The 25,883-nt window shown below is 42.5% G+C and overlaps 1 protein-coding gene across 2 annotated transcripts in view; it reads left to right on the forward strand.

The window, feature by feature from the left end:
- Window positions 1–25,883, forward strand: part of DOCK8 (dedicator of cytokinesis 8) — a 223,446-nt gene that overhangs the window by 178,843 nt on the left and 18,720 nt on the right. For both annotated transcript variants that reach the window (XM_060155013.1, XM_060155015.1), the window contains exons 30-43: window positions 1,675–1,817; window positions 3,711–3,893; window positions 4,224–4,356; window positions 5,309–5,396; window positions 10,250–10,346; window positions 11,951–12,085; window positions 13,144–13,296; window positions 14,360–14,518; window positions 15,168–15,268; window positions 16,342–16,534; window positions 21,479–21,622; window positions 23,407–23,538; window positions 24,004–24,138; window positions 25,563–25,652. In XM_060155013.1, the coding sequence (XP_060010996.1) occupies window positions 1,675–1,817; window positions 3,711–3,893; window positions 4,224–4,356; window positions 5,309–5,396; window positions 10,250–10,346; window positions 11,951–12,085; window positions 13,144–13,296; window positions 14,360–14,518; window positions 15,168–15,268; window positions 16,342–16,534; window positions 21,479–21,622; window positions 23,407–23,538; window positions 24,004–24,138; window positions 25,563–25,652 (1,886 nt within the window). The remainder of the gene's footprint in view (window positions 1–1,674; window positions 1,818–3,710; window positions 3,894–4,223; window positions 4,357–5,308; window positions 5,397–10,249; window positions 10,347–11,950; window positions 12,086–13,143; window positions 13,297–14,359; window positions 14,519–15,167; window positions 15,269–16,341; window positions 16,535–21,478; window positions 21,623–23,406; window positions 23,539–24,003; window positions 24,139–25,562; window positions 25,653–25,883) is intronic.

Genomic DNA, 25,883 nt, shown 5'->3' on the forward strand with positions numbered 1-25,883 from the left:
TTCTGTCCTCTCCTCTCCTTGTCTTGTAACCATGACCCTGTGCACATTTAGGGGAAATGAGAACGTATGCTCACATTAATCCTGATAAAGTTATCAGGTCTTGAATAATTGCCACATCTCTTCATTTCACCATTTGTTTAAAAACTCAACTGACTTAAAAACAACAGTGAATTATTATTTTTAAAAATTGAGTTCTGTTTTTATAAGTTTGGCAGGTGAAAATACTGTTGACACTAGTTTTTATGAAAAATTGAAAGTCAAAATACTATAATGTTGACAGGTCTAATAAAATTACAGGTTTTTAATGGATCAGTCATACGTGTTTTAACACACTTTTCTCAAAACTGCTTAAACAAATATTAATACTTTCTGTGTGTATGATTCATAATGGTCTTAAAATGAGCCTTTTAAATGGTGGGTCCTTATTTTGTTTGCATACATGTAGACCTATGTATAAATGTAGATACATCTATATTACATGGATACAATAAATTAACATTTATTTCAAACATTCAAATTTTAATAAATTATTGCTGAATTTGTGATAATAGCTTGTTATTCTATAAGGTACCTTTTAATTCTGTAATTATAGGTTCCTTTCTATTTGGTCATTATTTGAAATATACGAATGAAGTAAAAATATCATATTATAGAACAGTGTTATGAAAGCTTTGAAATTTTTTTTCAGTTTGAAAAATTAACTTCTAGCCTAATCTTGTGCTGGACATGTTCTCTCTTTTATTAGACTGCCTACTTTTTCCTATAGATGCTAAACAGGAATAAACAGGTGATAAATAGATGCTATTTTCCTGTAGCAGATAAATAATGCTAAATTTCAGGTTTAAAATGACTGTGCTGACCTTAGTAACTAAGTATCAGTCACACATGGGGCAGTGGGTAGGGAACATAGGGTAATACCATCTTTGGCTTGATGGCAAGAAAGATTTTTTTAAGACTTTATTTTTTAGAGCAGTTTTGGGTTTATAGCAAAATTGAGAGGAAGGTCCAGAGGTTTCCCATACACCCCCTGCCTGCGCACATGCACAGCCTCCCCATTACCAGCATCCCCCGCCAGAGGGGTGCATTTGTTACAATAGATAAACCTACATTGAGACATCGTAATCACCCCAAATTCATAATTTACATTAGCTTTCACTCTTGGTGTTGTACATTCTGAGGGTTTGGACAAATGTATAATGATATGTATCCAGCATTGTAGTATCATACAAATTAGTTTCTCTGCCCTAAAATTCTTCTGTGCTCTGCCTATTCATCCCTCCCTTCCCCCAACCCCTGGCAACCACTGAACTTCTTACTGTCTCTATAGTCTTGCCTTTTCCAGAATGTCGTGTAGTTGGAATCACACAGTATGTAGCCTTTTCAGATGGGCTTCTTTCACTTATTAATATGCGTTTAAGTTTCCTCCTCGCCTTTTCATGGCTTAACAGCTCATTTCTTTCTAGCACATTGTCCGGATGTGCCACAGTTTATTCATCCATTTACCTACTGGAGGACATCTTGGTTGCTTCCAAGTTGTGGCAATTATGAATAAAGCTGCTATAAGCAGCCATGTGCAGATTTTTGTGTGGACATAAGTTTTCAAGTCCTTTGGGTAAATACCAAGGAACATGATTGCTGGATCATATGGTAAGACCAATAGTATTTTAATTGCAGCTGCAGATGCCCGCAGTGGAAAAAATCGTACCAATGGCTCAGATGAAGAGCAAGAAGGGACCAGTGCAATTAACCAGAATGTGGCACTAGCCATAGCTGGGAATTTTACTTTGAAGACAAGTGGAACAATGCTGTCTTCCCTGGTATGTTGGTGCACAATTTCTCCCGTTTATTTTTCATTTTGTGTCTTTTCCCATCCTTTAATGGGCTTGTTCCTAAATTCACCCACCAGAACCCAGCATAGAGCAGGCAGTGAGATTTCTGCCTCATTGCTTGACGCTAGAAGGAATCATTGTGAGGCTAGCAGTTGGAAAGGGAAATGGCACAGTTGAGGCAGCACACAGTCAGGCAGCGTTCTGGCAACAGCAAGAGACTCACAGATCAAATTCAGGCAGTTTCAATGGTGCCAAGTTCAAGGCTCAGAAAACCAAGAAAGGTGAACTTGGAAAACCTGAGATATTGCAAAGGAGATCAAACCTAGGCTCCCTCAGGTGGGAGGCTGGCACTGTGTTTATTCTATGCGTATATTATTCATTCTGTGTCTGCCTTAAAAAAAAAGATTGAAGGAGGCCGGTCACTTGGTAGGGTGTGTCTTAAGCTTCTTCAGCTTTTCTAGGTCCCCAGAGAGCCTAAGCAGAGTTGTTTGGCTCTGTTCTTTTGCACAGACGCTATGGGCTTGAAGAGGGGCTCGTGCAGGAATACAACCTCTGATTCACTTGAGGTGGGATCTACCTCTGTTCCTTGCTGAGCTCTGACAATCCTTTTGTCAAGACAGTGCTGCATCCTCCAGCTTAATTTAACTTTGCATTTCAGTGTAGCGTTCATATCTGCCGAGAACTCAGCTCAGTTCTTTCCCAGGAAGGCAGCCTCTCAACCTAATTCTGCTTTGCTGGGTGACTTTCTTCTCTTCCCTCCAGCGCTCCCCCATTCCCCACACACCCCCATGAGAGTTGAAGGACAGGAGGTAAAGAAAGAGAAAAGAAACACTGGAGAGTTGACATCAGTCATCCTACAGTTGAATAAATATGGTGTGCTTTATGACCTCCTCCACCTTCCTACCTTCTTACCAAAGTTAGCTGCCTGAGGTGGTGTGTGCCTTTTACATTGTTGTCTCCAACAGAGAAACTCAAAAGCCCAAGAACCTTCACCTCTTAGAAGTTATTTCCTATGAAGTTATAGTATTGTGTGTATACTCAATACATCTAAAGATTTCACTTCTTGTGGCCAGACTCAGAAAAACTAAAGTAATTTCGTAAGCCCTATCATTCCCATCCAGACCTACCATTCCCCTCACATACGAACTAATACCTCACTGCAGCTTCACCACTACATTCCGTTGGATGTTAGCTATGCCACGTGAATCACATATTGTCCTTTGTGTTGACTGGATGAGTGACAGAAAGTGTGCTCAGCACTCTGAAATGAACACTGCAGCCAAAGTATGAAAGCAAACAGCCTGAGCCCCTACACCTCCCCCCCACAGGAGAGCATAAATTGTGGTTAAAGTCCCATTACAGAGGCCTCCACTGAATTATGCACTTGATTAATCTGCTGAGCAGTTCACGACCCTTATACTTTGGACTCTGACAAAGAAGCTAAATCTGGAACAGTTAGGGTATTTCGGGAAACCAGCCAGGGTAGTTCTCTGCTATAAGTCCAACCCTGCAGTCGCCAGCTTGAAGGAGAAATATAATACTTGAAGATCTCACAGCTGGGAAGGCCCTGTGCTATCACTGAGATTGGGTTGGGGGAGGGCATGGTCAAGGTCCAGGGCAGACCACCAGACCACACTGCTCCTGAAACAGAGGGTGCCCTGGCTGAAAGCCTGGTTAGAATACTGCCCCGGGCCAGCCCCTTTGCAGAGCCGCCCAGCTCAAAAGAACATGGCCTCCCCGGCTGGAGGAGGGCAGAGCTCCCGGAAACATCCCCGTCAAGGAAAAGTACCGTTACTGTGTCTTAGGAAATAGCATCCCTTTCAATGTGTCTGCTGCTCGGCCTCTTGCCCTACTTCGATTTCCCAATCTGCCTGCTTTCAGCCCTACAAGCAGTACAACATGCTGAATGCCGACACGACCCGAAACCTCATGATTTGCTTCCTCTGGATCATGAAAAATGCCGATCAGAGCCTCCTTAGGAAGTGGATTGCTGACCTGCCATCAATGCAACTAAACAGGATTTTAGATCTCCTTTTCATCTGTGTCTCATGTTTTGAATACAAGGTATTGCTCAAGTTCTATCTTGTTTTGTCACTGTTCCCCTCTGTTTGGGCAGTGGGGGCATCCTTAACTTTGTCTTATTTCTGTATTAAAGTCCATAGCCTATTTGTATATCCATAACCTATCTAGCTATGATAATTACACCGGCAAAGAATCTCTTCCTTCTGCAGAGAGAACCTCATTCCCGTTAACAGGATTTCAGCCTTCGGGGCGTGGCTGTGTAGCACGTGTCCAAACTGGCTGATGTCACCATGAAGTGTTCTGTCTTTAGGATTCTCCCCATGAACAGAGATCTAACCAAACTTAATGTCCTTCTGCTTCTGTCCGATCCAGGGAAAACAGAGTTCTGACAAAGTCAGTACCCAAGTTCTGCAGAAGTCGAGGGATGTCAAGGCCAGGCTGGAAGAGGCTTTGCTCCGTGGGGAAGGGGCCAGAGGGGAGATGATGCGGCGCTGCCGGGCTCCAGGTGTGTTGGATCGGCCCTTCCCTGCTGTCAGCAGAGCTTTGTACCCTTTGTGGGAAGGAGTGTCCTCCCCACCTGATGAGTAGACACCATCACTTTCTTAAGATGTTATGGTAATAGAGACAAGCAGCTTCTGGGATTCTGTGCAAGATGTATGTGATGTTAGCCCCATTCCTCTAAGGGAAAGCTCCTTTCCTGAGATCACAAGAACCCTGGAAATGTCCTCAAATGGCATCTTCTGTTTCAAACTTGGTGGTGGTAAAAGGTCCCGTCCAAGAACGTGAGTCATAGGATGAGATTAATGGTGTCTCCCTCAAGGCTGACACTTCCCCCCGGGATATTTGAATAGTCTATGTAGATAGTTCTGGTTCCAAGATCATCTTCTCAAATCATGCAGGGACTATTAGAACGGATCCAGTCCTCGCAACGGTCTCAGAGTGTGCCAGCCCTTCAGGGATCTCACCACATTAGGAATGATCTCCGGAAAGCTGAGCTCTTCTCTGTCGGATAGAGTGGAGTGCTCAGGCACCCTCAGTCTTATTCACTGTGCTCAAGAGAAGCAGAGTGACAGCTCCTTCTGGCAGTGGGACACCATGGTAGGGAACTTGGAAGGAGACGAGCTTTTTCAGTTGTGGTTGGACACCCTCTTTCAACACAAACACTCTCCTTTTCAATAATTCAGGGAGAACCCCCAATTTCACCGGAACCCTGTGTTCATGAGAAATGTGCTTGCTGACACTCCAGAAGGGCAGGTGTTCTTCTAAGCTCTAGCCTGTCGATCAAAGAGCAGGTCAGCCCAGACTTGGCTGTGGGCTTCGTCTCCCACCAGCACCCAGCATGGATTCTAATTAGCCAGAGGAGTGATGCTGAGTCCTCTCAGTTGAGCTTGTTACGGAACTTCTGGTTATCTTGCTACTGCTAATCAAATTCCTGTCGTGCATTTCTTAACTCCTAGGGAATGACCGATTTCCAGGCCTAAATGAAAATTTGAGATGGAGGAAAGAGCAGACACATTGGCGGCAAGCTAATGAGAAGCTAGATAAGTAAGTCACTCAGCAACTTTGTGCTACTTCTACCTAAAGTTCAAAACTATTTTTCCCAGGCTACTTGTATTACTGAAACAACTATATCCTTCCAAGGGTAAGAAAATGAAACATCATTATCTGTGTAAATTCAGTTCATCCAGGGACCCGGGATAATCAAAGGTATAAAGAGTTATGATTTCCAGCCCTTAAACATTTATCACACTGATAAGCATTTAAAGAAAACTAATATTTAGCGATCTCAGCTAGCTTAAGAAAAGCCGCTGATGAGGCAGGACAGGGTACCCAGGACCACATCATTTCAATCCATATTTACACTCCAGAAATGTGTACAAAGATGTATATTCAGGGACATTTATGTCAGCATTACATAAAATTGTAAAAAAACTGGAACATTCTTAATGCTTAAGAATAGGGAAATATGTAATGAAATATTAGGTTGGCATTTAAATGTTTTCAAATCATTTTAATGATATGGGAAATGCTTATGATATAATGTTAAGTGAACAAAGCAGAACAGATACTTGTTTTTAGAGTACAATCTTAAACCTCCAGCTACACATAGTAAATACATTTTTAAAAGACTGGAGGGAAATTTACCAAAACATTAACCATGGTTTTCTTTGGGTGTTGAGAATATGTGTAAGTGATGTTTTCCTTTTTATACTTTGCTGTGTGTCCTACAACGGATCTGTATTATGATGTATTATCAGAAAACAATGCTAAAATGAAATGAAAGAAGAAAAATCCTGCTTGGATTGCAATATATGCTATGTACGTATTGCTATATGTGCAACAATTTGGACATATGAGTGCTAAAATGAAATTGAATAGATAGCACATATCAGCTGCTCCTCTTAGCAACAGGTAGCCTAATGAATCCTAGGGTTCACTGGCAAAACATTATATGGCTAAAGACACCCCCCCACACACACACACACACACACACACTTGACAAGGCATAGGTAGGGTATCCCCATGGTGTATAAAGCACCCATCATAAGGAGGGATGGGAGATGGGGCAGACTTGAGTAGCAGTGTTGTTTTGTAAATAAATATGTTACTATCTTGGTTTTTACCACAAGAATGAATCAATCTGGCTCACTTATGGGACTTTTGGGAGTCAAATTTATTTTAAAACATTAAGGAGGTAAATATTTTTATTGTATGTGTTACTTGCACAGCCCAGTTGTTGGTCTTATGAATAATATCCATTTGGTTTGGGTATTTTATGCTTGTTCTAAGTTCCCTGAACTGATTTATAAGATATTGGTTCTGAGAGTGCATAAGTTCTAGTTCAGGCAATGAAACCCGCCCCCTGCCCCCCCAAAATTAAAGAAATATTGTATGTAGTTAGTTGCCACAGAACTGCTTGGGTGGTTAGGCCATGAGATTAAAAGAAGAGCTTAACAAAGCATGTTTGCCTGGGCTGTGTGAGTGGATGTTTGGGGAAACCTTTCCCTTTTGCTGCAGAAACAACAACAATACTGAGACTTTCCATGCAGGGTGCACCAAACCGCTCCAGGTCAAGTCTCAGCCCTGAGCTACGGGATGGACTGCTCATAATCAGAGCTAATGATTCTCCTCTGATCATCTTCAGGGGTGATTTTTTAAAAAGAGAAAACATAGTAAAATTGTAACTGCTAAATTAAGCTATTTGGAAAACTTTTGTAATTATAATAGTGGTGTCTTTCACCTTTTTTCTTTCGGATCACTTTTCAATTATTTTGGCTCTGTTTCTTTTAGAGCAGTCATTTTCAACCTGGGCTGTACATTAAAATCACCTGGGGAGCGTTTACAATCTCCCAGTGCCCAGGTGTACCCCAGGACAGTTAGCTTGGAATCTCCAGCAGCAGGACTCAGAAATCAGTATGTGGTGAAACTCCCTAGGTGTTTCTTGTGTAGTCAAATTTGAGAGCCATCGTTTTAAAAAAATGGCTTTTTAAAAATCAAACTAGTAGTGGTGATGGTTGCCCAACAAATATGAATGTACTTAACTGTACACTTAAAAATGGTTAAGGTGGTAAATTTTGTGTTATGTGTATTTTACCACAATTTAAAAATTTGGAAAAAAAAATCCAGATTAGGTCACTCTAGATCTGCACTGTCCAGTACAATAGCTAAAGTAGTACTATAAGTGAAAAATACATGCCAGATTTTGAACGTAGCACAAATAAAAGAATGTAAAATATCTCATTAGTAAGTTTTATTGTGATTACACATGGACTATTTTTTGATATATTGGGTTAAATAAAATATATTAACATTAATTTCACCTGTTTCTTTTGACTTTTTCTGGTGTGGCTACTACAAAATAGAAAATGACACATGTGGCCCCCATTGTGTTTCTTTTGGATAGCTTTGCTCTAAATCTAAACCTCCAGTAAATTAATAAAAAGTAGCTTTTAAATTTCACTTATTTTACACAAATATTATCATTTGGAGAATGAGGAAAAAATGTAGAGCAGCTTGGGACCACAGAGCCTATCCTAAGCGTGAAAACATTTTTTTTTAATTAAAAAAAATTTTTTTAACATCTTTATTGGAGTATAATTGCGTTACAATAGTGTGTTAGTTTCTGCTTTATAACAAAGTGAATCAGCTATACATATACGTATGTTCCCATATCTCTTCCCTCTTGCGTCTCCCTCCCTCCCACCCTCCCTATCCCACCCCTCTAGGTGGTCACAAAGCACCAAGTTGATCTCCCTGTGCTATGCGGCTGCTTCCCCCTAGCTATCTATTTTATGTTTGGTAGTGTATATATGTCCATGCCTCTCTCTCACTTTGTCCCAGCTTACCCTTCCCCCTCCCCATGTCCTCAAGTCCATTCTCTAGTAGGTCTGCATCTTTATTCCCATCCTTCCCCTAGGTTCTTCAGGACCTTTTTTTTTTGTTTTAGATTCCATATATATGTGTTAGCATACGGTATTTGTTTTTCTCTTTCTGACTTACTTCACTCTGTATGACAGTCTCTAGGTCCATCCACCTCACTACAAATAACTCAATTTTGTTTCTTTTTATGGCTAATATCCCATTGTATATATGTGCCACATCTTCTTTATCCATTCATCTGATGATGGACACCTAGGTTGCTTCCAGGTCCTGGCTATTGTAAATAGAGCTGCAATGAACATTGTGGTACATGACTCTTTTTGAATTATGGTTTTCTCAGGGTATATGCCCAGTAGTGGGATTGCTGGGTTGTATGGTAGTTCTATTTTTAGTCTTTTAAGGAACCTCCATGCTGTTCTCCATAGTGAAAACATTTAAAACACAGGGAAGGGACTTCCCTGGTGGCGCAGCGGATAAGAATCCGCTTGCCAATGCAGGGGACACGAGTTCGAACCCTTGCCTGGGAAGATCCCATGTGCCGAGGAGCAGCTAAGCCCGTGCACCACAACTACTGAGCCTGCGCTCTAGAGCCTGCGAGCCACAACTACTGAACCCACATGCCACAACTATTGAAGCCCGCATGCCTAGAGCCCGTGCTCTGCAACAAGAGAAGCCACCACAATGAAAAGCCCGTGCACTGCAATGAAGAGTTGCCCCCGCTCGCCACAACTATAGAAAGCCCACACAGAGCAGCAAAGACCCAACACAACCAAAAGTAAAAATTAAAATTAAATTATAATAAAATAAATAAATAAAATTATGCAGGGAAATATTTATTCTGAGCCCTTGATGGTATGTAAGCCATAGCAATGCCCCCATCATTGGGTGAAGGGGACTCAAGCACAGCTAAGTGATTATCCTGGATCAAGAGTTTTGAGCTCATATCAGGATGCCCCAACCCCTATGGCAACATGTTGGCCACTGGGACATCTTGGGAAAGTTAATTCTTCACACTTTCCTTTCCTGGCCACTATATTCAGGAGATACAAAATGTCTCTTTCCATCTTCACTTGGATTTTATGAGAATGGATAAATTAATGCATAAAATGTTCTGATTCTTTAAAAAGGAACCTAATAGAGAAGCAGCACCAGGTAATTTCCCATTCCCTCGTGGGTAATAATCACTGACGTCCAGCAGGATGTTAGATGGCCTGCCCCACAGGAATGCAACCTTGCTTCCCATTGGAAAAGGACAAAAGGCCCATACTTGACTGTGCAACCCCAAGGCAGTCTTTGGAAAGTCAAGACACTGACTCTTCCCTGACCCAGTTCTGAAACATCATCCTTTCCGAATCAAGCAGCATCGCGATTAGCCACATTCACATCACACCCAGTCTCACCTCCTCTAGCTTGTTGCCGAGGCTTCTTGGCTCAGATCAGGAGATGGTTCTCATGGGTGAAACGCAAGAATGACCCTGAAGCTTTTTTTTTTTTTTTTTTTTTTGCGGTACGCGGGCCTCTCACTGTTGTGGCCTCTCCCGTTGTGGAGCACAGGCTCCGGACGTGCAGGCTCAGCGGCCATGGCTCACGGGCCCAGCCGCTCCGCGGCATGTGGGATCTTCCCAGACCGGGGCACGAACCCATGTCCCCTGCATCGGCAGGCAGACTCTCAACCACTGCGCCACCAGGGAAGCCCGACCCTGAAGCTTTAAGCACCAATCTGATTGGCTGACCTAATTGCTAGTAATAACCAATAATTGCTTTTTTATCCTTTTTGTTATTTTTTAATTATCATTATTCATAATAGGGGGGATGGGGATGGCCTGGAGACTTTACCTAGAAAGCCTTTTTAACCAGACACCAATTACAGAAGGCACCTATATTCCTGAGTTACCAGTAACCGGCTGCTTTGTTTTCACTTCAAGATTGACTCTTCAGAAGATTTCTTTACACTTGGAATATAGATGAAATGGCCAGATTTGATAGGCACTTTAATTTGACCTCTTTTTGTTTCTTAGAACAAAAGCAGAGTTAGATCAAGAAGCCTTGATCAGTGGCAATCTAGCTACCGAAGCAAATTTAATCATCCTGGATATGCAGGAAAACATTATCCAGGTGAGGACAACAAACAACTGATCTATTCAACGTGAATATGTTTACTAGAATTTAATAAGGAATTCTTTACAGAAAATTGTGAAAGAAATAAACGAGATATGAAATGCTTTTTGTTTAAATGAAATTGGGAAATTTACCATTTACAAGAGTGTCCACCTTACAAATTCCAGAGATACTTACCAAACATCCTTCTGGATTTATTGACTTGAAGCTTGCTTGGAAAGAGTTAGATGCTTGAAAGACTGACTCTCATAGTTAAATCTGCCTGCGCATGTGCAAAGTTTATAATGTGGGTGGTGGGCTTACAGTTCAGTATCTAGAATAGGGGTGGTAGGGGTTTTTTTTGATAGGTCAACTCCATTTGAATTATAGTTGATGTCTATATGGGAGCTAAGATTATGACTGGGCTAGGTAAAAGGAGTGCTAAGGGTGATTAATGATGTCTGTTTTGGACACAAATTAGTGAAGAAAAATCATTTGTACCATGAATTTGCCATCCCTGCTGTAGAAAAGTGTTATATCAATGTGAATTTTATAGTAATACAATTCACCATACTAATTTCATTTTCTAAGTGAATGCTTCCAGAAATTCTCAAGACATCTAGGTGATAATGGGTTTTTAGTTAACCTGAAAAATGAGTCCTTACATGTTTCCAATGAAAAATCATTTATTAGAGGGCTAGAAGAAGAAATACTGTCGAAACATATTTGAACTTAGTAATCCAACTTTTAAGTTATCTTTTAAAAAGTGATTATTGTACAAAAATAAAGACCAAAAGTCTATGGTACCTTTGATAAATACTTGTTATCAAATACTTGGCATCGGGCTTCCCTGGTGGCACAGTGGCTGAGAGTCCGCCTGCCGATGCAGGGGACACAGGTTCGTGCCCTGGTCCAGGAAGATCCCACATGCCGCGGAGCAGCTGGGCCCGTGAGCCATGGGCGCTGAGCCTGTGCGTCTGGAGCCTGTGCTCCGCAATGGGAGAGGCCACAACAGTGAGAGGCCCGCATACAGCAAAAAAAAAAAAAAAATACTTGGCATCATGTTGATTATATCTTTATACAATACTGCTTTGAGTGCTATATTCTTAACCCCAGTCCTCAAAATGTATTTACAGTTTTCAAAGGAAGCTGAAACTTATTTATCATTGATCTTGGGGACATTAGTCCTGCTGCAGCTGATAAATAAGCTTCTATTTAGAAACATCACTGCCACAAGCAGCCCCTAGTGTAATGGGAAGCCCACAATTGTGGTTTGAAAGCCCACAAGAAAAGCTGTGCCTTGTATACAAGGAAAGAACATTCCAAAAGCTGTTGCCCAGGATTGGGGGAAGGTGTACCTTATAACTTGGTTTAGCAGCCCAGAATTAGGCATAAATCCCAAATCAATTGGGAGTTTTGGAATAAAGTCATGTGGAAATAGGTCTTCAGCTCGCCTGGTAGTGGACGATATACGGGGTGCTTTCCCAAACCCTTAAGATCATAGACGGAGAGAGATGAAACATCAGCATCCCTGTGCGAATTGCCAAGAGCACCCACCTTGTCTTCCCCCTCAGTTCATGGGCACAGCACAGGGATTCATTGATGCTGTTCTGTTCCCCCAGGCAAGCTCGGCTCTGGACTGTAAAGATAACCTGCTGGGAGGCGTGCTAAGGGTCCTGGTGAATTCTCTGAGCTGTGATCAGAGCACCACCTACCTGACTCACTGCTTTGCGACACTCCGTGCTCTCATTGCCAAGGTAAACATGGGACACTTGCTTTCTTACTCTTAATTAAGAGTTAAGATTCTCATCAATCTAGCTTCACGTTTCTTGCTTCAGGTGCACCAAAACCCACAGACCACTGTGTTAAGTGACACTACAGTAAAAGTCTTAAATCTCATTAGGAAGGAAGCAGATACACTGATTCTACAGGACTCACCATAAAGAGGAAAAACAGTGCCTCTCACACTAGAAATGTGGGCCCAACTATAGAAATTTGAAATGGCCACTCACTGAAGACATGAGAGTGGAAATCAGTTGAGCAACTTTGTTTTTCACCCTTTTTCTTTAGTACCTTATCTGAGTGAGATTCAATTCCTATACATGACTCCCATTCGTAAATCTTACAAAATATCATGTCATAAAATGCAGAAGGTTTAGAAATACATTTCTCATAGCCTGAAGAATATAGATTTTCCTGAGGTAAAACAGTCTATTGCAGATTCCTATCTCCCCCTTTATTGAAAATCTCGGTTGATGCCTTCTATCTGGGATCTTTTACATTTAGAAGGTGGAATCCCGGGACGTTCCCCGGCGGTCCAGTGGTTAGGACTCTGCGCTTCCACTGCAGGGGTGCGTGTTCGATCCCTGGTCGGGGAACTAAGATCTGCAAGCCGTGCAGCGTGGCCGTGGAGGATGGGTGGGAAAGAAAAAGAAAATAAAGTGGAATCCCTCTGCTCTCACCCGTCATTATCATTTGCTCTTTCTCAGTCACCAGTAATTTCCAGGGAACCCAGTAAACTCAGGCTAATTCCTTCAGAGTTGGGACTTCAGCAGGGAAGGCAGTCTGGCTAACCGTGCAGCTAATTACACAGCCCTGATCTTAGCTGAGCAGCTCATAATGAGATCTTAAGTCGACTCCGTTGCTTCACTTCATCTTCTGATTCAAGGAACTCATCATCTGTATGGAGCAGCGCATTAATTCTTGTGGGCTTTTTGCTTGTCCAAGCAGCCATTTCCATATTTCAACAGGCATTCAGTCCAGAAAGCGTACGATCGTGCCAAGTGACGTCTTATGGCCCCTGTGTCTCTCCTAGTTCGGCGACTTGCTGTTTGAGGAGGAAGTGGATCAGTGCGCGGACCTGTGTCAGCGAGTGCTGCATCACTGCGGCAGCAGCATGGACGTTGCCCGGAGCCAAGCCTGCGCCACTCTCTACCTCCTCATGAGGTTCAGCTTTGGAGCCACCAGCGTAAGCGCCCAGGGCGACCCAGAATCAGCAGAGAGAGTCAATGCGAAGCCCTGGGGGAGGAAGAGTGTGCACTATTGCAGTTGACTTCTGCCACGTGGGAAGGAAACAGTTGGGCATGTAGATGGATAGCAGATTTTGTTTGACTTTGCTTCTAGAAGTAAATTATTAAGATTGATGAATGCAGTGGTTTCCATCCGTGTGTTTCAATAAGAAATGAACAAATATGTGTAGATTCAAGGTTGTCATCTGTGGGAAAAAAAATACAACAGAATTAGGACTTCAGAAGAGTTTGTCCTGTTTCTAATATCTGATTGGTACCAGAATGACCTGTGGAAGAGAATTTACAATGATCGCTATCATCCACACCTGAGTGTTAATTGAAGCTTAGCAGCCCTTGGAAGTCAGCTTTATTACAGCACCGTCTTAGTTTGTCTAGATTTTAGTATGTTCTTTTGGAATTTACATCTGTAGTCATGTTAATGAGCGTGCTCAACTGATATGAAAAGATAACTTGGCCCATGGAAGAAAGGCAGGGCCCTCAGAATGTATTAGGTATAACTATTTAAAAGCCTTTAGGACATTCCTCAGAGGCCAGAGGCCCTTGGAATAGCCACAGTTTTCCATGGGCCTAGAAGGAAAGGAGAAACAAAGTTACTCCCTACCCAGAATCCAGAAATCTCAGAAATCTTGCCCACATAGATCCTGTTCCTCTTTACAGTTTAAATAAAGTTCCAAGAAGAGGAATCTTGACACAAAGGGAGACATCCTGTGACCCAACTCTGTAGGAACCTTCCAGCCTTGCTGCACGGAGCTGGTCAGGTCCTCAATGACAACTTAAAGGGTACGGACAGATTTATGTCAGGGCAATAGCCACGTAAACCAGTTAAACAACAGTATGAGTCTTGAGCGAAGTATAGCTCATATTTCATTGGGAAGAAAAGGAAATAATTGAGACTGGGTTAAAGAAACACCGGAGGGTTATTGGTATCTGGCTCTACTGCCTTCAATTATCTACTAGCTGAGTGCCTCTTATTTGTTCCATCATTATTTTTTCCTGACTCAGAACTTTGCAAGAGTAAAGATGCAAGTCACCATGTCTCTGGCATCTTTGGTGGGAAAAGCACCAGACTTTAATGAGGAGTACCTGAGAAGATCCTTGAGGACAATTTTGGCCTATGCGGAAGAGGACACAGACATGCAGACCACTCCTTTCCCCATGCAGGTAGACTGAAGAGCGTGCTTTGTCTGTGATCAGCCAGCTATAAACTCGTGTGTGTGTATGTATGCGTGTATATACACACACACACATATACATACTTATACATACATATATATGTGCATGTGTATATGTAGGTAATATATAATTCCATATAATATATTATATAGCATATATAGTTATGGATTATATAATTTTTGTGAAATATATATATTATAATTATGTCATATGATACAGATAATTATATAACGTATTATGATATATATTAGATGGAATCTAAGCTGAGGTCCTAAGCTGCCTCCTACTTGGTATAAAAAGGTCTGATGTTCTAGAGTACAGTTGAGGGCTTTCAGGTTGCAGGTAACTGAAACTAGTTCAAACTAATTTAACCAAGAAGGTGTTGGAGAGGGAAGGTAATATAACGATTCAGGACTAATTCATGGATCCCAAGGGCCAACTCACATCTGGGCCTCGGAAGTGCCTGGACCTGCAAAGGTGAGGTCAAAGAGGATCCAGTCTAGACTCCCCTCACCTGTGCTCTCTCCTGTCTTAGCGAAGCCTGTCCATGGCTGTCCCTTGGACTTTCAATGCATCCTAACTTGTTACCATGGACTCCAAAGCTGAGACTGTTTGGGGCGTACACTTTTTTTTGCAGGTGGAAGAACTTCTCTGCAATCTGAATAGCATCTTATACGACACAGTGAAAATGAGGGAATTTCAGGAAGATCCTGAGATGCTTATGGATCTCATGTACAGGTAAACTTTTCTGGTAAAACCAAAAGGGTGTCACTTGAGGATCTAGGGTTTGTCACTATGAAGTTCTTATGAATATAATGATCACAGGAAATGTGGGTACACTGTTTTGGCTGACATCCAAAACTGTACTTAGAAATTGGTAGAAAATCACCATTCAGAGGGTGTTGATTCATGTACACGTTTTCAGAAAGATCTCCCTAATTTAAAGGGAGGTACTTATTTTTTGAAATTATTTTCTACTTACCATAGAATGAGAGAAAAGAACTATCACCTATTACATGAATTATTTCTGAAATGTTTTTCCACTTACATTCAGACATACATGTAAGTTTTATTTAGAAATCATATTTTACTCTGTCATTTAAAATTTTGTCTTATAGTCCTTGTTTTAGGAGAAACTACTTACAGAGGCAAAATTGTTCTGATGCGATGTCATAAGCAGGATAGTACTTTTTTTTTTTTTTTTGGCTGCATTGGGTCTTCGTTGCTGCACGCAGACTTTCTCTAGTTGCGGAGAGCAGGGGCTACTCTTCGTTGCGGTGCACGGGCTTCTCATCACAGTGGCTTCTCTTCTTGCGGAGCACGGCCTCTAGGCACGCGGGTTTCAGTAGTTGTGGCACGCGGGCTCTAGAGCGCAGGCTCAGTAGTTGCGGCACACGGGCTTAGTTGCTCCGCGGCATGTGGGATCTTCCTGGACCACGGCTCGAACCCGTGTCCCCTGCATTGGCAGGTGGATCCTTAACCACTGCGCCACCAGGGAAGCCCAAGGATAGTACTTTTGTCTTCTGTTATTTTTTTGTGAGAAAAGAAGAAAATTGCTAGAGCTCCATTCAAATAGACATCATTTTATCAGGGTTTTTCCCCCCCATAAATCTTTAACTAAATCATAGCATTCTTGGCATCCTGCACAACCCAAACATGGAATGAAAAACGCTGGACTGATAGATGTTTGCCTCTTCTCTCATTCTCTGAACATGTAGGCAAAACTCTTAATGGGAAAACAACTGGCCATGCACAATAGAAAAACACTGTCACTAACCGTTGTCCTTGAAACTTTCTCAACCCATCTTTAGAATTGCCAAGAGTTACCAGACATCTCCTGACCTGCGGCTGACCTGGCTCCAGAACATGGCGGAGAAGCACACCAAGGGGAAGTGCTACACAGAAGCTGCCATGTGCCTGGTGCACGCAGCTGCCCTAGTGGCTGAATATCTGAGCATGTTGGAGGACCACAGCTACCTGCCCGTGGGCAGCGTCAGCTTTCAGGTGGGGGGACAAGTTTAGCTTTTCCTTCAGTGCAGTGGTTCTCAACTGGGGGCATTTGACAGTCTCTGAAGACATTTTAGGTTGTTACAACTGAGGGTGGGAAGGTGGGTGCTACTGACAGTTAATAGGTATAAACCAGGGCTGCTGCTGAACACCCTACAATGCATAGGATAGCTCCCACCACAAAGAATTATCTGGCCCCAAACTTCAATAATGCCAAGGTTGAAAAACCCTGCTTTAGTGTATTAAATTTGCCTCTTCTAATTGCTTTACCATCTTGGGTTTTTTTAAAAAATTTTTTTTTAATTTATTTATTTGTTTTTATTTTTGGCTGTGTTGGGTCTTCGTTGCTGCGTGCCGGCTTTCTCCAGTTGTGGTCAGCGGAGGCTACTCTTCGTTGCGGTGCACAGGCTTCTCATTGCAGTGGCTTCTCTTGTTGTGGAGCACGGGCTCTAGGCACGCGGGCTTCAGTAGTTGTGGCACGTGGGCTCAGTAGTTATGGCTCACGGGCTGTAGAGCGCAGGCTCAGTAGTTGTGGTGCATGGGCTTAGTTGCTCTGCAGCACGTGGGATCCTCCCGGCCCAGGGCTCGAACCCGTGTCCCCTGCATTGGCAGGCGGATTCCCAACCACTGCGCCATCAGGGAAGCCCCCCAAAAATTATTGTTTACAATAAATGTATAGTCGATAGGCACTTTAGACATTCCCAAACACTTTCACGTCCATGATTTCATTTGGCCTTACCCATAAACCAGTGAAACAGACAGAGAAGGTATTATTACTCCCACTTCACAGATAAACTGAGAGAGCAACTTTTCTAAGGTTATTTAAACCCTTTCTCAAAGACTTGTAGTTGGCACAGTATACTGACAACTGTGAAAGTATTTTTTCTAAAATATTGGAGAAATTATTTCCCTCAGGGCCCATTCCTTTTATTACACTCCCTAACTCTGTAATATCCTCCCCGCTAATCTAAAATCAAGGAAGAACCAAATTGGGACTTCCCTGGTGGCGCAGTGGTTAAGAATCCGCCTGCCAATGCAGGGCACACAGGTTCGACCCCTGGTCTGGGAAGATCATGCCACAGAGCAACTAAGCCCGTGCGCCACAACTACTGAGCCTGCATTCTCGAGCCCGCGAGCCACAACTGCTGAAGCCCGCGCACCTAAAGCCCGTGCTCCGCAACAAGAGAAGCCACCACAATTAGAAGCACACTTCAACAAAGAGTAGCCCCCTCGCTACAACTAGAGAAAGCCCGCACGCAGCAATGAAGACCCAACGCAGCCAAAAACAAATAAATAAAATAAATAAATTTATTTAAAAAAAAAGAAAACCAAATTGACCTGGGAAGGGAAAAAAAGGGCTGGATCAATACTGTCTTAGGATGAGCTGAATATTACCCATAGTTAGCAGAGGGAAATTGTCTGCTAGACCTGAAAGTTGGTTCCGGCTGGGATGCTCAGTGGCCACTTGGACTGTTTTGGCTGAGTAGTTTAAAACAGTCTTTAGAGGAAACAGAAAATTTTATGAGTGCTTTTAGAGGCATAATCTGTAGAAATGACAATCCCTGAAACCTGTAACAATATAGTACAGTAAGAAAGCCCTTTTCAAGCCAGACTCACAGAGTCATTTACAAGTGTTTGGATTATTCTTGTTTGAATTTTCATGACTGATTTTTATAAAAGGCTCTGTTCTCATTGTTGCTCTTCAACACAATTTTGTGATGCTGTGTGAACCAGAAAGAGAGGACAGTTCAAAGTAGCTTTCCCAGGCTTATAGAGTAAGGCACAAAAACTGTTGCTGGTAGAGCCAGGAGCTTCTGATTTCCTGAATACTGTTCACTAGGCAATCTGGGTATTGCCTCATACCGCTAATTCCTCCTTTCTTATGGTCTTCAGTAACAGTAGTATTTATTCTATCATTTTATTCTCAGCAAACAAATTTTATTCTCAATTCAGGAATGTTCATTATAAAGCCAAAAATTTAATTCTTATCCAAACAGCATAAAAAATCATATCTGATTTTGAATCACATAAAAGTGAAGAAAGGTATAAAAATCAATTTTAGACATATTTGCTTTTTTGTAAAATTTATTTTGGCCATACGATATTAGCAAGGATAAATATTATAAATGATACTCTTTCAATTACCAGAAATCTCTGGGTTTAACAGTTAATGTGGAATTATATCAACCTCTTGTCTTGTTTCATTACTATTGCTTATAAATTCTTTTTAATTTGCCTATAGTAAGTCATGCCAAGGTGAGTAGAATAGTTCTTCTAGAAACAACAGAAAAACTCCACATTGTCCCTACACGGGAGCATATAGGTCTATTTTTTCATAGACCTTTATCCACATATTCATTCTTTTAGGTGATATTTATTGAGCACTTATTCTGTCCTCATGAACTTTACATTCCAGCCAGGGAGAGTGGCATCATACAGCGAATTCTTCCATTTCTTATTCAATTTCAATTGTGATAAATGCTGTAATAAAGAGGTACAAGATGCTGTGAGTGTTTAGCACGTGACTCAGCCTGGGGGTCATGGAACGCTCAGAAAGACGAGGAACGGGAGGGGGAAGCAGAAGGAACTGTGAAGAATGAGGTCTTCAGAATACACAGAACATGGTGAGTTAGGTGATCTCAGCTACAGAAGAGAAGCCAAATTACACTGACGCTTATGAGCCAATTCTCTTTTCTCTCAAATGAGACATACCAAATCTTTCTGGAAATGTGTGCTTGCAAGTGACAGAATGCCTAACCCAGATGGACCTAAGGTAAAAATGGAATTTATCAGCTTGCATGAGAGAGATGAGTCTGGAGTAGCACCTGCCAAACTGGACCTAGGGGTCCAAACAATGTCATCAGACCTCAGTGTCATCATCACTTCCTGTCTCTGCTTTCTGTTATGTCAGCTTCATTCTTCACAGGCTTCCCACACTCACTGAGAGATATTTATGTTTACATATTCCCAGGTTCAAGTCCAGGAGAATAGAGAAATGCCTCATATGTAGCAGTTGCAGAGACAGTCTCAGTGCATCTAATTGGTTCTGACGGAGTCATATGCTCATCTCTGAACCAATCATAGTGGCCAGAGACATGGAATGCTGTGATTGGCTGAGCCAGAGCCAGAGTTGAGGTCCACACATGGAGTTATGGATGGTTTCTCAGGAGGCTATACTTTATAGAAGGATGAAGGAATTCTGGGCAGCATTAACTACAGATGTCTGGTGTTGATTTCTTAAATTCTGTGTGCTTTAGTTTTCAACCTTGTTCTGCTCCAGTAAAATTGAATTTTTTGAAAAGAATTATAAACTGGAGATAAATAAATCTGTGCAAGGAAAATAACTCTGAGGCCACAGAATTCCAAGGAACTGAGATCGTTGAAATTCTATGCCCCAGAGTACAATATTTATTCCACAAATGTAGATATGGATACATTCTCACATAACTGCTGTTACTTTCACCTCCCTAATTCTGAAGCCGGGAAAGTCTGCCTGGAATCTTTTCCCTCTGATGACAGCTAATAAGGCTGCATAACTGCAAATGTATTCCTCTACATGTGGAAAATTGCATACAATACTAATAGCATTCGTTTCTTGGGTCATTAGATTCTTTCAACTGAATTTCTTGGACCTTTTACCATTTCCAATTCAGAAACATCATAATAGAAAGACCAGGTTTGAAAGAAAGGCTGGCCACGAAAGGTTCTGAAGGCCTCCTATATTCCTAAAACTACCTTATAATTTTGGATATGAAGGTACAGGACTGTAAAACTCTCTCTTCCTTGACTGCTAAGGATGAGTCCCTTGATCTTGCGAGCCAGGCCTGCAAGAGGCAGACCGATTTTACTTCACTAGCCAACTCTGGTTCGTTGGTAGTGGCTGAATGGGGTACCATGCTGAGAAGAATTCTGAGACCATATCCAAGCTTCAGGGAAAAGAGTACTATAATTAATTAGTTCTGTCTGCCATGAGTGTAGTTATAAAAGGAATGGCAAATGTGCTACCTGTGTGCAAGTCCTAAGCTACAAAGGTTTCCAGTTTCTTTTATGTTCCATATGCATTTCTTCTATATCCATGGGACAGGTTGAAGAAAATGATTCTTGACCTGTCAAAAGTATGAGAGTCACTGCCAGAGCCAGAACTGGGGTGAGGTGAGTGAGGCACATGAAGTGCAGAATTTAAGGAAGCACTCACTCGTGAGGTCAAGCAAGTTCAGGGTCACGACTTACAGGACCCTGAGAGTGAGTGTTCCCTAAATTTTGTTTTCACCTCGTTCACCCTAATCCTGGCCCTGATCACTGCATTCTCTATGAGACTCTAAACTCTATGGTTTACGTAAAAGAAAAGTGTGTAGAAAGGAGCGAAATGTTTGGGGGGGAGGGGAGAAAAAAAATAGTAACTGCTGCATTGCCATAAAGATTTCATAAAGAAGACCTTCTCAAAAAAAAAATTAAAAAAATAAAAAAAAAAAGAAGACCTTCTCATTTGCAATTGTCATATGATATTATGGCCATTCACCTAAAAGCCAAGTCAGTCATAGCAAGTACTTCAGAGGGTCACTCAGCTGGTGAAACAAGGAGTCTAGTTAACTGTTCGTTGGCCTTTGGCTTTTAAAAACCACGACCCCTGCTGGACGTCCCTTAGGGTCCTTTCTCTAAAGCAACTCAACTATTGTTTACATTGAGGTAAGCGTCCTTCTGTATCTCCCAATAGTTAAAAAGAAAAGAAAATCTTGAGTTTCGAAGGCCAGTTGTTCTGTGCATTCTTTCAAAATGAGTGGCAGCCAAAGGCTCTTCTGGGTGGAATTACAGACCTTGTATGATCAGGGATGGTGAGGACCTTGGAGCCACGGCTTCCTCCTCCGTATGTTATGGGTTCCTGTGGTGCCTTTGTTAGTCAGATTCCGCTGTTCTCCTGGCTCATACTGTGATCTCTTTCAGAATATTTCTTCCAACGTGCTGGAGGAGTCTGCGGTCTCTGATGACACCCTGTCGCCGGACGAGGACGGGGTGTGCTCCGGCCGGTACTTCACCGAGAGCGGCCTGGTGGGCCTCCTGGAGCAGGCGGCCGAGCTCTTCAGCACGGTCAGTGCACACAGCTGTCCGGGCTTCCACAGTCAGCCTGAACTCTGGCGTCGGTGCCCTGAGTGCCGGTCTTAACGTCCAGCCAGTCCCACTTCATGATGACACCACGTGCAGGGGCGTGCAGGGCAGGGGAGGGGCTGGAGGGCTTTGACGTATGTAGATTGCCTCAGCTCTCAGGGAGGCGGGAAGGCCCTTCGTCACTGCGGTATTCTGGTGTTCACTGCCTCAGCTCTCGAGGAGGCGGGAAGGCCCTTCGTCACTGCGGTATTCTGGTGTTCACTGCCTCAGCTCTCAGGGAGGTGGGAAGGCCCTTCATCACTGCAGTATTCTGGTTTTCACTGCCTCAGCTCTCAGGGAGGCAGGAAGGCCCTTCGTCACTGCAGTATTCTGGTTTTCACTGCCTCAGCTCTCAGGGAGGTGGGAAGGCCCTTCATCACTGCAGTATTCTGGTTTTCACTGCACGCTCATTGGCTGGGCAGTAGTTTCACAGTATTATTTCCATTTAACAGAGGTGGAAACTAAGCCACAAAGAGGGAAATGGCTTGCCCAGGGTTACACAATAAATCACGAGGCACGTTCCCACTCTCTTATTTTCCCTCTCTTTGAGAGAGGGACTCAGCTGACAGCTGAGTAATCCTCAGGATCGTCACAGACCAGGGACAGCTCAGAGAAATGTGAGGGTGGAAGCCATGGAGACTCCCCGCATTAACCTAATCTGGGTCTAAACACTCCTAATAAGAGAAAAATATATAGAGATTAAAAATATATAGATTAAGTCATTGAGATTCAGGGCAGGGAAGAAAGTATGTTGTTCATTTTCATAGTTTCCCTACTCCCTCAAATTTTTTTTAAAAATAAATTTATTTTATTTATTTATTTTTGGCTGCACTGGGTCTTCATTGCTGCTCACGGGCTTTCTCTAGTTGCAGCAAGTGGGGGCTACTCTTCATCGTGGTGCGCGGCCTTCTCACTGCTGTGACTTCTCTTGTTGTGGAGCATGGACTGTAGGGCTTCGGTAGTTGTGGCTCGCGGGCTCAGAAGTTGTGGCTCGTAGGCTCAGCGGCCATGGCTCACGGGCCCAGCCACTCCGTGGCATGTGGGATCTTCCCAGACCAGGGCTCGAACCCACGTCCCCTGCATTGGCAGGCGGGCTCTCAATCACTGCGCCACCAGGGAAGCCCTCCCTCAAATTTTAAGCCAAGCAGATATTTAATACTTCACTCTGTTTAGCTGATCCAGTTTTGTTTTCATCTTGATATTTTTCTTTCTTCTCTACTTTTCATTCCCAAGTTTCCATCCTACAATCTATGTATTTTAATTATTATTTTGACTGTCTTCTCTTTTTCCAGCTTTCCCTTTCAGAATTCACATAAAGTCCAAGATACTCTTGTTTTTCCTGGAATTCTAGAAAACCAGGTAGTTAGACCCCTAACTCTTTTCAGGAATGCAGTGAACATCTGGCTACAGGAGGACCCCTGGTGACATTTAAATATGCTAAAGCTGCCTTCCTGAATTGTTCTTAGTTCCTGCTGCCAGTCTCCTGTCCTATTTTTTTCCCCAGGAAACCCCCTTTTCCAACTTAACATTATCAAATAGGACCATTTAGTGTGTCTAGTTCAGTTTGAATGCTACAGCCATCTCAAAGATGCTCAGACTTTATTCCTGCTCTATAAAATATTGTGGTGCCCCAATAAATCCATTCTCCAATGCCTAATGCACTCTGGTTGCTCTTTTAAGTTTCCAGTGGATTAAATTCTCTTTGATTTTTTTCTCCTCTTTCCAAGGGAGGACTGTACGAGACGGTCAATGAGGTCTACAAGCTGGTCATCCCCATCCTGGAAGCTCATCGAGACTTCCGGAAGCTGACCTCCACCCACGAAAAGCTGCAGAAGGCCTTTGACAGCATCATTAGCAAGGTAGCGGGGGCATCCTGGCTAACGGGTCCTATAATCTGGCAGCAGGTGACCCTGTCTCAGAGATGCTTAGCCCTCCTTCCTCTCTAGGGAGTGATTTACCTTAAGGGCATCATTACTGTAGCTCTCTCCTATCAAACGGAAGAGGGCTGAGAATAGACAGAGGACCGTGATTCAAACCGTGAAAGAAGGCCGCTTGAATTACTTTACAACCAGGAATGTGAAAATCTTAAATTCACTTAAGAGAAGTCCTAGAAATCTTTCATGGGATTTTTTTTTTTTTGCCATTATTTCCCAAGTTTATTCCATAAACATTAAAAAAACTTTTTAAAAGAGTGAATTCTGTTTGATTTAGCCACAGGAATAGAATGCTTTATAACCCAACAAGAGAAGCCTCCTGCCCTCTCATCTCAGTGGATCCTCATGAATTACATAACTAAGGAGAGGTTTTCTTATTTTGTTCATCAGGGTCATAAGAGAATGTTTGGAACCTACTTTCGAGTTGGTTTCTACGGATCCAGATTTGGGGACTTGGATGAGAAGGAATTTGTTTACAAAGAGCCTGCAATTACCAAGCTTCCTGAGATCTCTCATAGACTAGAGGTAAGCCGAGTGATTCCGGGTAATTGACATTGTGTGCTTTACACAGACAGGTTAGAGTGGGTCATTACCACAAAACCAAGAGTCATGGATTCCTCGTTGATCCATATATAAAGTTTCCCCCATTGCTTGTATAATATCAAGATATTAGGTGAGATCATGAGGTAAAGCAAGATAAGGATAGCTTTCCCCTAAGATTCTGTACATACTTTTCAAACTTTGTACGTGTATATGGTGAATATTTATTTTCAGGACCATCCACATTCAATCAATGTCATGTGCTTTCTTATAAACCTTTCCAAATTTTAGTAATAGTTGTTCAGCTTGAAGTTTATCATCTTGACTTTGAAGTCATTGGGCCAAATTATCAAATTACCCCTAGAAAATGCTGTGGTCATCCTTCTGGTGTCACCAGACAGCACTTCCCACTTCTGACACGGAGATGCTTGACTAGAGGCCTGCTGTGACCTGGAACAAATGAACTCTCCCTGCTGACCCAGGAGCACCCCTCTTTGGATAATCAGAGTCAGTGTCCCATTACATGGGCTGGCAGCCCCAATCCAACCTGCTGTTTATATTTGATCCGTAACACAGCAGAAGAGAGCAGCATGTTCTTGGAGGAAAGGCTGGAGAAAAGGAGAAACAGCATAGAGAAAAGTGAGGAAAAAAGCAGACGTTGAAAGGGCCAAGCACTAAGAGCTCAGGAGGAAAGCCAAGGGGTGCCCTCAAAACAAAACCATCTCAGACCGAATAACTGGGCTCCCCTGAACTGCTGACACAACCAGAGATTCACTTCTTTGCTTTCTTGCTATTGCTTTGAATTTATGCCCTTTCGTGGCTGTCAAACTTAAAACCCTTTCATTGTCAAATTGCTCCATCCGTGCCAAATGAGACAAGAGACTTTAATCCTTACTTGACCCAAAGAAGCCATGGCTCACAGTGGTTGGTTGACTTGCCCAAAGTTGTTCAGCTCATGAGAGGAATTAGCAATTGACCCCAGGCCACTTGGTTCCCTAATATGTTTCCCCAGTTTAGTACTAGAAGCATATATTTTATCTTCCTGTGTGCTGTGGTTTGTCCCATTATGGGAAGCCTGGTGACCTCCAAAACCCTAGGGTACAAAAGGCAAGAAATAAATAGTTCCATGCCCCTGGAGCGTCTTTAGGAAATATGATGATGTTGGTTGAATTAAATGTCAAGCATACAGTTTATAGGGAAGCATATATCAGTTTGCAGTGCTGGACTTCCTTATGTTTTTATTTTTGTCTCAGGAAATGCTGAACTTGCCTCATTAGCTCAGAGGGACTTTCAGTAATCAAAGAGCATATTCTCCCTTACACTTGTTCCAAACGTATTCCACTTCTGAGAGACAAAGAGTTGCAATGTATTAAAATAACCTTTATAATCTGTTGGTTTCTCTTGCCTAGGGATTTTATAGTCAATGTTTTGGTGCAGAATTTGTGGAAGTGATAAAAGACTCTGCTCCTGTGGACAAAACCAAGTTGGACCCTAACAAGGTATGGGAAAATTGCAAAAAACAACCATCAGGCTCTGATTCCCTTTGTTCTACACCCAAAAACATAACATGACCTCCTCTGTCTGGACTCTTCAAGTCATTTCAATGCAGCCAAATATTTTTTGTCTACGGTTTAACTACTATTTGGTTAGGTCTTAAAGAAACAATACTCAAAGGCAGGGATCATCATAGGAGCTACCAGTTATTAAAGATCATCTGTGTGCCTGACACT

The sequence above is a fragment of the Lagenorhynchus albirostris genome, chromosome 7, assembly GCF_949774975.1.
Source record: "Lagenorhynchus albirostris chromosome 7, mLagAlb1.1, whole genome shotgun sequence".
In the NCBI taxonomy this organism is placed as follows: domain Eukaryota; kingdom Metazoa; phylum Chordata; class Mammalia; order Artiodactyla; family Delphinidae; genus Lagenorhynchus; species Lagenorhynchus albirostris.